The sequence below is a fragment of the Muntiacus reevesi genome, chromosome 8 (genome assembly GCF_963930625.1).
Source record: "Muntiacus reevesi chromosome 8, mMunRee1.1, whole genome shotgun sequence".
Taxonomy (NCBI): Eukaryota; Metazoa; Chordata; class Mammalia; order Artiodactyla; family Cervidae; genus Muntiacus; species Muntiacus reevesi.
Window position 1 is genome coordinate 48,609,461 of NC_089256.1, and position 12,791 is coordinate 48,622,251.

General features: G+C 35.6%; 1 protein-coding gene across 1 annotated transcript in view; it reads right to left on the minus strand.

Annotated features, from left to right (window-relative positions):
* The window catches only part of OSBPL11 (oxysterol binding protein like 11), an 88,923-nt gene that overhangs the window by 20,412 nt on the left and 55,720 nt on the right, over positions 1–12,791 (minus strand). Inside the window, exons 9-10 of the mRNA XM_065943098.1 lie at positions 7,303–7,801; positions 4,311–4,497 (exon numbers count right to left, since the gene is read on the minus strand). Coding sequence (XP_065799170.1) covers positions 4,311–4,497; positions 7,303–7,801 — 686 coding nt within the window. The remainder of the gene's footprint in view (positions 1–4,310; positions 4,498–7,302; positions 7,802–12,791) is intronic.

Genomic DNA, 12,791 nt, shown 5'->3' on the forward strand with positions numbered 1-12,791 from the left:
AAGGGCTATGAAAACTACATACAGAGAAAAGAGGAACTATAAAATTGGCCACCTTTCCTCCCACTTGCCAACCTGAATCTCAATCCGGTAGATTTGCTCTCTGGAGCTGCTCTTGGAGATTCAGCCATTGGTGGGCGTCAGGTTTGTCAGCACATCTCTGCTTTGAATGTTTACTGCCTGCTCCTAGCAGGGAATACTGAGTGAGACAGACAACAGCTGAGTTTTTAAAAAATGCAGATACAGGAAGTCAAAGGACATGATTATGGGCTTCATCAGGAAGAGTGGGTATTGCTGAGTTGTTAGAGTTCACAGAGCAGAGAAGCCTTATGATAAATAATAATGATTTCAAAAGAAGTCCACAGTCATTATCTACTCATTATAGACACGGGAGAACTCACCCTGGAGAAAATCCTTTATTAGTCATTCATATGTTAAATGGCACAAGACAAAACGAAAAAGAGGAAAATTATATGAATACAAATGCTATGAAGCAACTCTCTATAATCATTCACTCCTTAAACCACACAAAAGAGTCCATACCAAAACCCTCTATGAATGCGATCTGTGTGGGAAAGTCTTTCATCACTACTTGACTCAGGTAATATAAGATAATTTACACTGGAGAAGGACCCTACAAATGTAGTAATTGTAGTAAATGGCCAGTAAATGTAGAGCTTTACCTTAACTGACATCAAAGAACTCTTAGGAGGAAATGCTATTTTTGAAATCAACGTAGGAGATCCTTTAGCTGGAGCTCTGGCCTCAATGTACAGAAGACAACCCATATTGGGGAGTAATCCTGCATACATAATGAATGGGAAGAAGTCTTTAACAGGAGACTCTTGAGTACCAGAGAATTCATAGAGCAGATACAAGTTCAATTAAATGAATGTGGGAAATTCTTTATTCATTGAGCAACACTTGTAAAACGTGAGAATTCACTGAAGAACAACAGTTCGAATAATATGAATAAAAGAAAGTTTTCAATAACTATCTATTAAAAACCTTATAATATTAAATATCTCTCCCTGGAGGAATTCTATGCATACAGTCAATGTGTAGGTGTAACTCTCAATTTATTAAACATGAAAAGAGTGCACAACAGCTGTATTTTTAAACTTCTGAAAGGTTATCCTAGAGGAAAAAGGGAGTATCAATTGTACAAAGCTCCAAAAATATCAAGTCTAAGGGCTCATATAGAAGTTAACCAGTAGAAGATCAAAACATCATTGGGAAAAGCTATAATCTGACAGGGTGGACAAAACTGTATCTTTAAGAAGAAAGAAACTCACACTTACTATATTTCTCTCACATTATATACAAAAATAAACTCAAAATGACTTAAAGACCTAAAGCCATAAAACTTCTAGAGAAGAACATAGGAGAAACACTTTTCAACATAACTTGTAGCAATATTTTCTTGGATTAGTACAAGAAACAAAAGCAAAAATAAATGAATGGGAACTAATTAAATTTAAAAGCTTTTGCACAACAAATGAAACCATCAACAAAATGAAAAGAAAAACTATGGAATGTGAGAAAATATCTGAAAATGATTTGATCAATAAGGGGTTGACACCACAACACTGTATAGCAATTAGCCTCCAATAAAAAAGGGGGGGAGTTAACATCCAAAATACACAAACACCTCATACAACTCAGTATCAAAAAAAGCCAAACAACCCAACCAAAAAATGGGCAAAACACCTAAATAGACAGTTTTCCAAAGATGGCATATAGATGGTTAATATGAACATGAAAAGATGCTCAATACTGCTAACCATTAGAGAAATGCAAATCAAAAAACAATAAGATATTACCTCACCCTTGTCAGAATCACTATCATATCAGAAAGTCTCCAAGTATCCAAAGAAACACAAACAAAAAAACCCCAGAAGAATACCTAAGTGAAGTGGAGACAGGCAATCTACTGAAAAAAGAATTCAGAGTAAGGACAGTAAAGATGACCCAAGACCTCAGAAAAAGAAGAGAGGCACAGACTAAGAAGACAGAAGAAATGTTTAACAAAGAGCTGGAAGATATAAAGGACTAACAGAGTTGAACAACACAGTAAATGAAATGAAAAATATACTAGAAGGACTCAATAGCAGAACAAATGAGGCAGAAGCACAGATAAGTGAGCTGGAAGACAGAGTAGTGGAAATCACTGCTGCAGAACAGAATAAAGATAAAATAATGAAAAGAAATGAAGGCAGTTTAAGAGACCTCTAGGACAACATTACATGCACCAACATTCACATAATAGAGGTCCCAGAAGGAGAAGGGTCCCAGAAGAGAACAGGGCTTCCCTGGTGGTTCAGACAGTAAAGAATCTGCCTGCAATACAGGAGACCTGGGTTCGATCCCTGGGTTGGGAATATCCTCTGGAGGAGGGCATGGCAATCCACTCCAGTATTCTTGCCTGGAGAATCCCTGGGGACAGAGGAGCCTGGTGGGGTCACAAAGAGTCGGACACGACAGGGACTAAACACAGCACAACACAGAAGGAGAAGAGAGAGAAAAGGTCTGAGAAAATACTTGAAGAGATCACAGTTGAACACTTCCCTAATATGGGAAAGGAAATAGCCACCCAAGTCCAGGAAGCACAGAGAGTCCCATACAGGATAAACCCAAGGAGGAACACACTGAGATACATGTTAATCAAACTGACAAACATTAAAGACAAAGAGAAAATATGAAAAGCAACGAGAGAAAAGCAACAAATAACATTCAAAGGAATCTCAATATGTTTATCAGCAAATTTTTTCCAGTAGAAGCTCTGCAAGCCAGGATATATTGTACCTCTGCAGGCACAATACATTAAAGTGATGAGAAGGAAAAACCTACAGCCAAGAAAACTCTACCTAGCAAGGCTCTTGTTCAGAGCTTTACAGAAAAGCAAAGGCTAAGAGTATTCAGCACCACCAAATCAGCTTTACAATAATTGCTGAAGGAACTTCTCTAGGCAGAAAAGAAAAGGCCACAACTAGAAACAAACAAACAAAATTATGAATGGGAAAGTGAAAGTGAAAGTCACTCAGTCCTGTCCAACTCTTTGCGACCCCATGGACTATACAGACCACGGGATTCTCCAGGCCAGAATACTGGAGTGGGTAGCCGTTCCCTTCTCCAGGGGATCTTCCCAACCCAGGGATCGAACCCAGGTCTCCCACATTGCAGGTGGATTCTTTACCAGCTGAGCCACCAGGGAAGTTATGAACAGGAAAGCTCACCAGTAAACATACAGGAAAGGCAGGAAATCATCCACAAAACGTGAACCACAATACCTCCTCTGACGATAAAGGACAACTATTCTGATAATCTCCAGTGGTTCTGTTTGACTGATTTTTTTTTCTTTTTAATTCTGTGCTTCAGTATTTTGAAATTTGTATTTTTTAAGGCCCATTCAATGCCTGGGAATCAATAAATCTTTCCACTTCTAAGACTGTTCAGTCCCAGCTGTCTGGTGAAGAAGTAAAACAGCTAATACACACTGAAAATTTCACACATGACCGAAGCTAGTACATTCTGGTATATTCATGTAAGAAAATTTTTTGCAATAATAAAGTCAAATTTTCATTCCTTACAACCCAACAATTCCACTCCTAGGTATCTATCAAACATAAATTCATGCATTCACTAATGTTCTATTTGAAATGGCCCAAAATCATCTTACATACTTTTATATATTATTGTTCAATACAAACTGTAAAAAAAGAAAACTATCTGTACTTCAGAATAATCAGAATAGACATCAAAAGCTAAAACAAACAGTATTCTTTTGAGGATCCTGTTAGAAAACTTGTCTTCATGAAGTTGGATGATCTGGACGAGTGCTAAAGAGACCAACAAGCCATTAAAGGAGTATAATAACTGGCCCATTCCTAAATGGAATCACAACAAAGCCATTATTCAGTATTGGTGCTTGAAGATATTGACTTCCATCACTGTGCTTCTTGAATTATTCTTTATAGATTAGCAGATAAATTTTCTTCCTAATTTGTAGCAAATATAAATATTACCTCTACTAAAGTCTCGGTCCAAGTCTGAATTCCTTTAAAAGCAGAAATTGGACCAGAAACAACATACCATTTGTTAGGAGTTCTAGTTTATTAGAGTAGATAGATCTCTTACTATTTTTAAAATCAGATCATAATTTTCAGAATTCCTTCAAAGATGAAATATATTATTAAAAAAACATTAATAGAAATCCAGCCCCATTTCACAAAAAACAAAGCAGAAAATGAATGAGTTATAATACAAGATTAAACTGACAGCCTAAGAGCCAGATATCACTAAAATATTCTTACCGGTGCAGTCTGCCACCATAAAATGGCTTAGTATGAAAAGTGATGCTGGCGGAGTACCCAGTTTTTGCACAGTTGACATTGACTTTGCCACCCAGTTCTACCCAAGGAACAGTTAAAATTGACCGGGCATATGCACAAGGCAGAGAAAACGTATACTCTTCTCCATGCTCCAGCAGACTGAGGATACCTGAATGTGAAAACATGAAGGTGGATAATATGTTTAAAAAGCAACAAAAAAAGATAGCTATGTAAAATCCATATTAGGATTTTTTTCTGCCTGGTAAAAGAACATCATAATTTTGCTTAATTTTCTTTTCGCTTTGCATGAAATTGGTTTCATTTACAATTACATTTGACAACAATTCATGGTAACAGTTAATCAAGGTTACTTTCACTATGACTTTAGTATCCCTTTGGGGTTCAAGGAACAAAATTCCCTCTAATGCTCTAAAATAAAACTTCAAATCAGAATTTAAGTCCATGCTAGACTGTATCATTATAAGACCTGATCTTTAGCTAGTATTAATAACTTTTAAAGTAGTTTTTAGAATAACTAAATATCTAACGTAACATAGACCTTAATCTCAAACGAAATGGGGGGAGTTCTTCATTCTATTCTATGCATATTAAGATAGAAAAAAGTTATTTTATGATATAAACTAATGTCATCATAATAATTTTGCTTGCCAAATTCTGAAATATTTAAGGCAAAGCTACAAGAGTTAGAAATGGCAGTTTTCAAACAATATTCTAATGGGGCTTGTTCTATATTAAATGATAGTATATTAAAAGATGACTTTAAAAAACATATAAGAAAGAGAGTTACAGGGAAAAAAAGGGAATTACATTAATGAATAATCAATCTATCACAGATGATTAAGAGACACTGAGGAGACTTGAGCTAATTACATTACTAACCTAAACTCATTACCTAGTTCACCATCAAAATAAACACCAAACTGGATATGTACTGCTAGTTTGAACTCTGAGGGTATCTCTCTCTTAATAAATGCTCATGAAGTACTGTGTTCTTAATGTTCACAAAAAAGGACAAAAATTATATTTTCATACAGTCAAAATTTTAGGACACACTAATAGACTGAGTTCTAAAACAGTCTACATAAAGCAACAGCAACTACTTTTTGTATTGTTCTTAGTAGTTTTTGCACAGGGCAATAATAAATTGAGCCATAGGAAAAGAAACATGGTTTTGTATATATTTATATATAATGGGAGCTATCAGAAACATACATATAACATACTTGGTTATTCAAGTATTTGACAATAACTGGATTAATTCTAAGTTGGAAAGGATATCATGTTCTTTTCTAAAAACATTTGGCCTTACAAACTGGAGTCAGGATCTTTTATTTCTAGGAATATAGTTAGCATGAGTTAACATTCATTATGGAACTTACGGTCCAAGAAATATGTAATTAGTAAACAGGAAAATAAAGACTAGCTAGGATAACTGAAATTCAAAGAATTCTAAAATCTCATTTATCTAATAATTAAACACATTTTCCTCCTATTTTAAAGAAAATCAGAGCTACTAACAGGAGCAAAATAAACTGTCAGAAGTTCCATTCTCTGATTTAATTTACCTTCTGTTGAGGGTGCCAAAGGTAATTTAATTTTAAAAAGGCAAATCTATAACCAGCACTTAAATAATAATAATCTATAACCAGCACTTAAATAATAATAAAAAAATATCATACCACCTTCTCACTTAACATGTGGTTAAGATATTAATGCTTTTCCTCATTTCTTGAGGTATTTCCTTTCTTAGAGTGGGAGAATCTACCAGATACTTTCTGCCTCATGAACTGGTAAGAGTAACTGCCCTTGGGGAGAGTGTGCTAAAGAATGAGGATCTAAATCTGACTATGCCTTAATTTCTATGATTCTGGACACATTCCATCACTATCAGACTTCAGGTTTTTCATCTCTAAAACAAGTAAACTGCTTTGTGAAGAGCCCAAGGTTAATGTGATATACCTTATAACTGGAGTGAGCCAACTCTTTTATTTTTTAAACTAATACAATATCTTACTATGTTATAAAAAATTTAATTAGTTTGAAATATTACTTGGAAACTGACTCATAGCACAATAGGTGTTAAAGATGAGGAATGCCTGTAAGGGGAATAAAATATTTTCTTCAGGGCTAAAACAACACAATCTCAAAATATTAGGGTCCCAGGCTTAACTACACCATGCTTACAATGTCAGCTTATATTTACAACAAATTTTCTTACGCACACAAGTGTTCCTCTGACATTAAAATGGCAGAGTTTTTTCCTGCCATTATATTTTCATTAACTCTGAAAAGATTTCTGTGGAGACTTGTCTGTTGTTGTTAATCTGTTTTTTGTATTCTTAGCCAAAAAACACTGTATTTAATTGCTATAATAATTTGTGCTGGAGTAGATTTAAAGGTTGGCAGTATATTTTAAAATATTTTATGAATATTTCCTATGATATACAAAAGACACAGACACAGATTTGCCTAGAAAATATTTCTTGAGTGCTATTTATAAGAAAAACATGTTTTATGTTTTAAAGCATTATCAAAAACTTGAGAAAATATTCACTGCAATAAAGGAGGACACAACTACATAGAGAGAATCCTAATTTTATAAAACTGAAAGTATGAACATACACACATAGAAAAAATACAAAATACTAGCTAAATTTATCTATCTCTGAATGGAGGGATTAGACATACTTTTTCTCCTTGACACTTTTCTAAGTTTACTAAATTTTCTATAATAAAAATAATTTACATTTAAAATCAGGAAAAAAATTGCAAAAAAAATTTTAATTTGATAGATTCACCCTCCCCCCTCTACCAACATTCTGAAACATACTAGGAATTAGGGGAAAAAGTAATACACATACAGTTCAAATTTACAGTTGATATTTATCAAACTTCCCCCAATTTAAGGTTATGGTTTGATATGAAAAATTGGATAATAATTTTTTCTACTTACCTTCCCCAACCATTGTCACGCCTATCGACATGCCTAAGAATTTGCTCTTAGTCCAGACGTGTGCATTTACACACATCTTCCTCTCTGCACATTCTGCATAAAATCCTGAGACTGGAGGATGATGGGAAACCTGTTCAGCAACAAATCTGACCATGTAACAGTCTGAACCCATCTGGTTCAAAGCCTCCTCTGATGGAGGTGCATGATTTGTGATGGCCTGGGTAGAAGAGCTGTTAATGACACTGGATGCTACCTCGCTTTTGGGCATCCTCCAGGAACAGTGAAACGTTTCTCCAATGATAGGATTGTATGGTTTCTTAGCAATGGCTCCCTTACGGCCTTCGTGAAATGAGGTAAGGTAGTACTCAACAAAACGAATCATCCTGTCCTCAGCTGTAGTTCCATTAGTGATGGCTATAAATAGGTCTGGATGAGACATAAAGTCTGCATACATTTCCAACAAGGAACGCTTCTCTAGGATAAATGTAGGAAGCACCACCTAAAACAACAACAACAACAACAACAACGAATCAACCAAAGAGGGCAGTACAAAAAAACAGTAATACTTTCAGAGAATTGAGATGATATTATACACATGAAACAAGAATGCTTTTTGAAAAAGAAAATTCAGAAAAAATTAGAACATGATAGGAAAAATTAAAATTTAAGAGAAGGGTTAGAAGATAGAGGTGAGGACCTTCCTGGTCTGGTCCTCTATTCTCCCAAGAGATTTCTGCTTCTTTCAAGTCTGTTTCTTTATTTTGTTCTTTATATTCCTAATTAGAGGTCTTCTCAAAGACCTGATACATCTGTAGAGAATGAATCTTATTTCCCCGAAAATATTTCATTCTAGATGGGTATTAAAAGCAGAGTCACAAAAGAAAAGTAATTTGTCTCAGTAAAAAATAAGCCTGCTATACTTTGAGGAAACCAAAATTGAAAAAGACACATGTACCCCAATGTGCACTGCAACACCATTTACAAGAGCTAGGACATGGATGCAACCTAGATGTCTATCAACAGATGAATGGATAAAGAAGTTGTGGTACATATATACAATGGAATATTACTCAGCCCTAAAAAAGGATGCATCTGAGTCAGTTCTAATGAGGCAGACAAACCCGGAGCTTATTATACAGAGTGAAGTAAGTCAGAAAGAGAAAAACATGGTATATTAATGCATACACATGGAATCTAGAAAGATGGTACTGGTGAACCTAGTCACGGGGCAGCAGTGGATATGCAGACATAAAGAAGAGACTCAAGGACACAGAATGGAAGAAGAGGGTGGGACTAAAGGAGAGAGTAGCATGGGAACATATACACTACCATTTACACTACCATATGTAAAACAGTCAGTCGAGGGGAATCTGCTGTGTGACTCAGGGAGCTCAAACCAGGGCTCTGTAACGACCTAGAGGGGTGGGGTGGGGAGGCAGGTGGGAGGGAGGTTCAAGAGGGAGGGAACATTATGTGTACCTATGACTGACTCATGTTAAAGTATGGCAGGAACAAGGGCAATGTTATGAATCAATTATCCTTCAATTAAAAATAAATTAATTAAAAAATATAAGCATGCTTAAAAGGAAATAGCCTTTCCAAACTGTTAAGGTCAAACAATCAATTCAGGACTTCAAAAGGGTCAACTAAAAAAAACCAACCACTTCAAATTCCTAGATTGGATAAAAGTATCATAAGGGGAAAGACATAAGGGAAGAGAATGGTAATTTACATTTAATTTTAAGCACAAGAAGCCTAATTCTAAGAAAAGAGCTTTTGATACTTAAAGCCAGGTAAATAGAAGGAAGATTAAACATTTTATTTAAAGCAGAATTGGAGAAGCACTGAAAATGGCTCAACTCTGTGACAAAACAATCTGGCAACATTTTTTCAAGAGCCTGAAGATTTCATATCCATTTAGCTTAGTAATGATTCTTCCAAGAATCTTGTCTTAGGAAGTAATACAAATGAAAGAGGGAAATGTGAAAATAAAATTAAAACAGTCTATGTTTTTAAACTCTGTACTGTGTTCAAATGTGACCAACTCTTTGCAACCCTGTGGACTGTAGCCCACCAGACTCCTCTATCTATGGGGATTTCTCCAGGCAAGAATAATGGAATGGGTTTGGAGAAGCAGCTATGCCCTTCTCCAGGAGATCTTCCCAGCCCAGGGATCAACCCAGGTCTCCCACATTGCAAGCAGATTCTTGACTAGCTGAGCTATAGGGGGGCCCAAGAATACTCTGGGTCTAGTTAAATGACATGATAAAGGGGTACGAAGTAACCCTCTATAAATTAAATGATTGATACTAAGACACTTTCCAACCTAGCCCTCTTCTCCTCCCTAACTCCTACTTGCTTTACCTATCAGGCAAGAAGTTAGAAGAATTTTCTTCTGGGGGAATTCGACTAACCCTACAGGAAAAATCTAAATGATACTAACATCAGGTTCCCCAACAATTCAGATTACTGTGTTGAAAAGCACAGGCTCCACTCACATGTTCAAAACTTAAAATTAGGTTTTTAGTTCCCCTGGTCCCATCACTTCATGGCAAATAGATGGGGAAACAGTGGAAACAATGGCTGACTTTATTTTTCTGGGCTCCAAAATCACGGCAGATGGGGATTGCAGCCATGAAATTAAAAGACGCTTACTCCTTGGAAGGAAAGTTATGACCAACCTAGACAGCACATTAAAAAGCAGAGACATTACTTTGCCAACAAAGGTCCATCTAGTCAAGGCTATGGTTTTTCCGGTGGTCATGTATGAATGTGAGAGTTGGACTGTGAAGAAAGCTGAGCGCCGAAGAATTGATGCTTTTGAACTGTGGTGTTGGAGAAGACTCTTGAGAGTCCCTTGGACTGCAAGGAGATCCAACCAGCCCATCCTAAAGGAGATCAGTCCTGGGTGTTCATTGGAGGGACTGATGTTGAAGCTGAAACTCCAATACTTTGGCCACCTGATGTGAAGAGCTAACTCACTTGAAAAGACCCTGATGCTGGGAAAAATTGAGGGTGGGAGGAGAAGGGGACGACAGAGGTTGAGATGGTTGGATGGCATCACCGACTCTATGGACATGGGTTTGGGTAAACTCCGGGAGTTGGTGATGGACAGGGAGGCCTGGCATGCTGTGGTTCATGGGGTTGCAAAGAGTCAAACACGACTGAGCGACTGAACTGAACTTATACTTAAACATGAGGGGAAATCCAAGAAACATCAGATCTCTAAGAAATCTCTAAGATTCTCATAAGAAATATAAAGAAAATATACAGCCAAGATTGTACTCACTATTCACTTTCCTCTGAGTAACACTGTTACAGGATACATATATAGGTGGTAAAACTATAAAAGAAGGTAGGGGGATGATTAACACAAAAGACAAGTTAAGTGGTTATATCTAGGAAAAAACAGAAGACTACAACTGGAAAGGGCACTCAGAGAGCTTCCAAGATCTGGCAATGTTCTGTAACTTAATCAGAGGTGGGTACACAGGTATTTATTTTACCACTGTTTTCTGAACTCTTTCTGTGCACTCTAGTCAGTCTTCTGTGTGTACAATACACTTCACAAAAAAAAAGATATTAACTGAAAAAAAGGGAAATATTATAAAATTAGATATAAAATATAATTATATAAAGAAAAACTGGAAGAAAATCACAAAAAGTAACATCTGTGTTGTTAGGATGGTAGAATTATAGATTTTTTTCCTTTTATTTTTCAAAAACTTTCTTTGAAAAGTTTATACTAAATTCATGACACTATTTTTAAAAGAACAAAATAATGGGAAAAATGGCTATTACTTATTCACAACATGCAAGTAAGGGCCTTCTTTGTTGCTGTAGTCACAATACCTAACAGTGTCTAGAATATAAGGTGGCTCGATAACTCTTTGCTGTCTCAGTGTCACTGTTAGATAGGAGGTGTACGTGACTGCAGTTCAGTTACCAGGTTCTTTAACGTTGTTCAAAAAGTACCATTCTTTTAAACGTATATAAATTCTAAAAGACACAAATACCTCAATGTTCACTGTGGCACTATTTCCAATAGTCAGGACATGGAAGCGACCTAGATGTCCATCAACAGATGAATAAAGAAGTTGTGGTACATATACACAATGGAATATTAGCCATAAAAAGGAATGAAATTGAGTCAGCTCTAGTGAGGTGGATGAACCTAGAGCCTATGACACAGAGTGAAGTAAGGAAGACAAAAACAAATATTGAATATTAACTCATATATATGGAACCTAGAAAGATGGTACTGACGAACCTATTTGTAGGGCAGCGATAGAGATACAGACATAGAGAACAGACTTGTGGACACAGAGGGGAAGGAGAGTATGGGATGAATTGAGAAAGTAGCATTGAAACATACACATTTCTGTATGTAAAACAGATAGCAAGTGGGACACAGGGAGCTCAACCCAGTGCTCTGTGACAACTCTGAGAGTTAGAATGGGGTGGGAGGTGGAAGGGAAGCCATACACCTATGGCTGATTTATGTTGATGTATGGCAGAAACCAATACAACATTGTAAAGCAGTTATCCATTGTAAAGCAGTTATTTATTTTAAAAATAAAAAATAAATATTATATGTGTGCTAAGTCACTTTAGTCATGTCCAACTCTTTGCCACCCCATGGACTATAATTTGTGATCAGTTAATGATTTTATACATAAATAAAATATATATGTATTTTTTCAATTAACAATGCACAAATGTGGACAAATTACATTGAATTCATTATCTATGTCAAGAGAGAATGTATCATCTGGATTACTACTACAGCACATTGTTTTCAAATGTTCTAATACCTCATAAACCCCAACATTGTTATTATGACTTAAAACCTAAATTTACTAGAAGACAGCAAATACCATAATAACCAAATAAATCTATACCTAATGCTCATTTTAACCAATTTTAAAGCTAGTCTTTTCTGAACCACTAATACGAAAATATTTCTAGAATAAAAATGATACCCAGTTGAAATACTAAGATTAGATGAAAGATGAATTGTTAGAATGGCTTTCTTTATCTATTCCTAAAATATCTGCTTCTTAGTAGGTTAACTGAATCAACTTACTTACAAACTCTCTTATAATTACTATAAGTCGAAGTAAAGAAATATATTTTTTTATTTTGAAATGCTTCAAAGTGAATGCTAAAGGCAAAATGCTTTTTATTTAAGTTACATTTTCAGGTAAGTAATTCACTGGAATCAAACAACCTTTTAAATTACACTTTTACTACCTCACAGGCATTGAAAACCTCAATTCAAATATACATCCTGAAGTCAATTTTGAAATTCCACACTAACGCAAAGTAGTGTCAGTAGTGATTCAAAATATGTAATTCCACAGTAGTAAATGTCTAACATACATAGGTTTTGAACCTTATTGGCTTTATAAATCAATGTCATGGGTTAATTGTTAAAACAAATTAAGGCACACTCATTAGATAAACTGGGAATGGAGAAGATGGGCCTA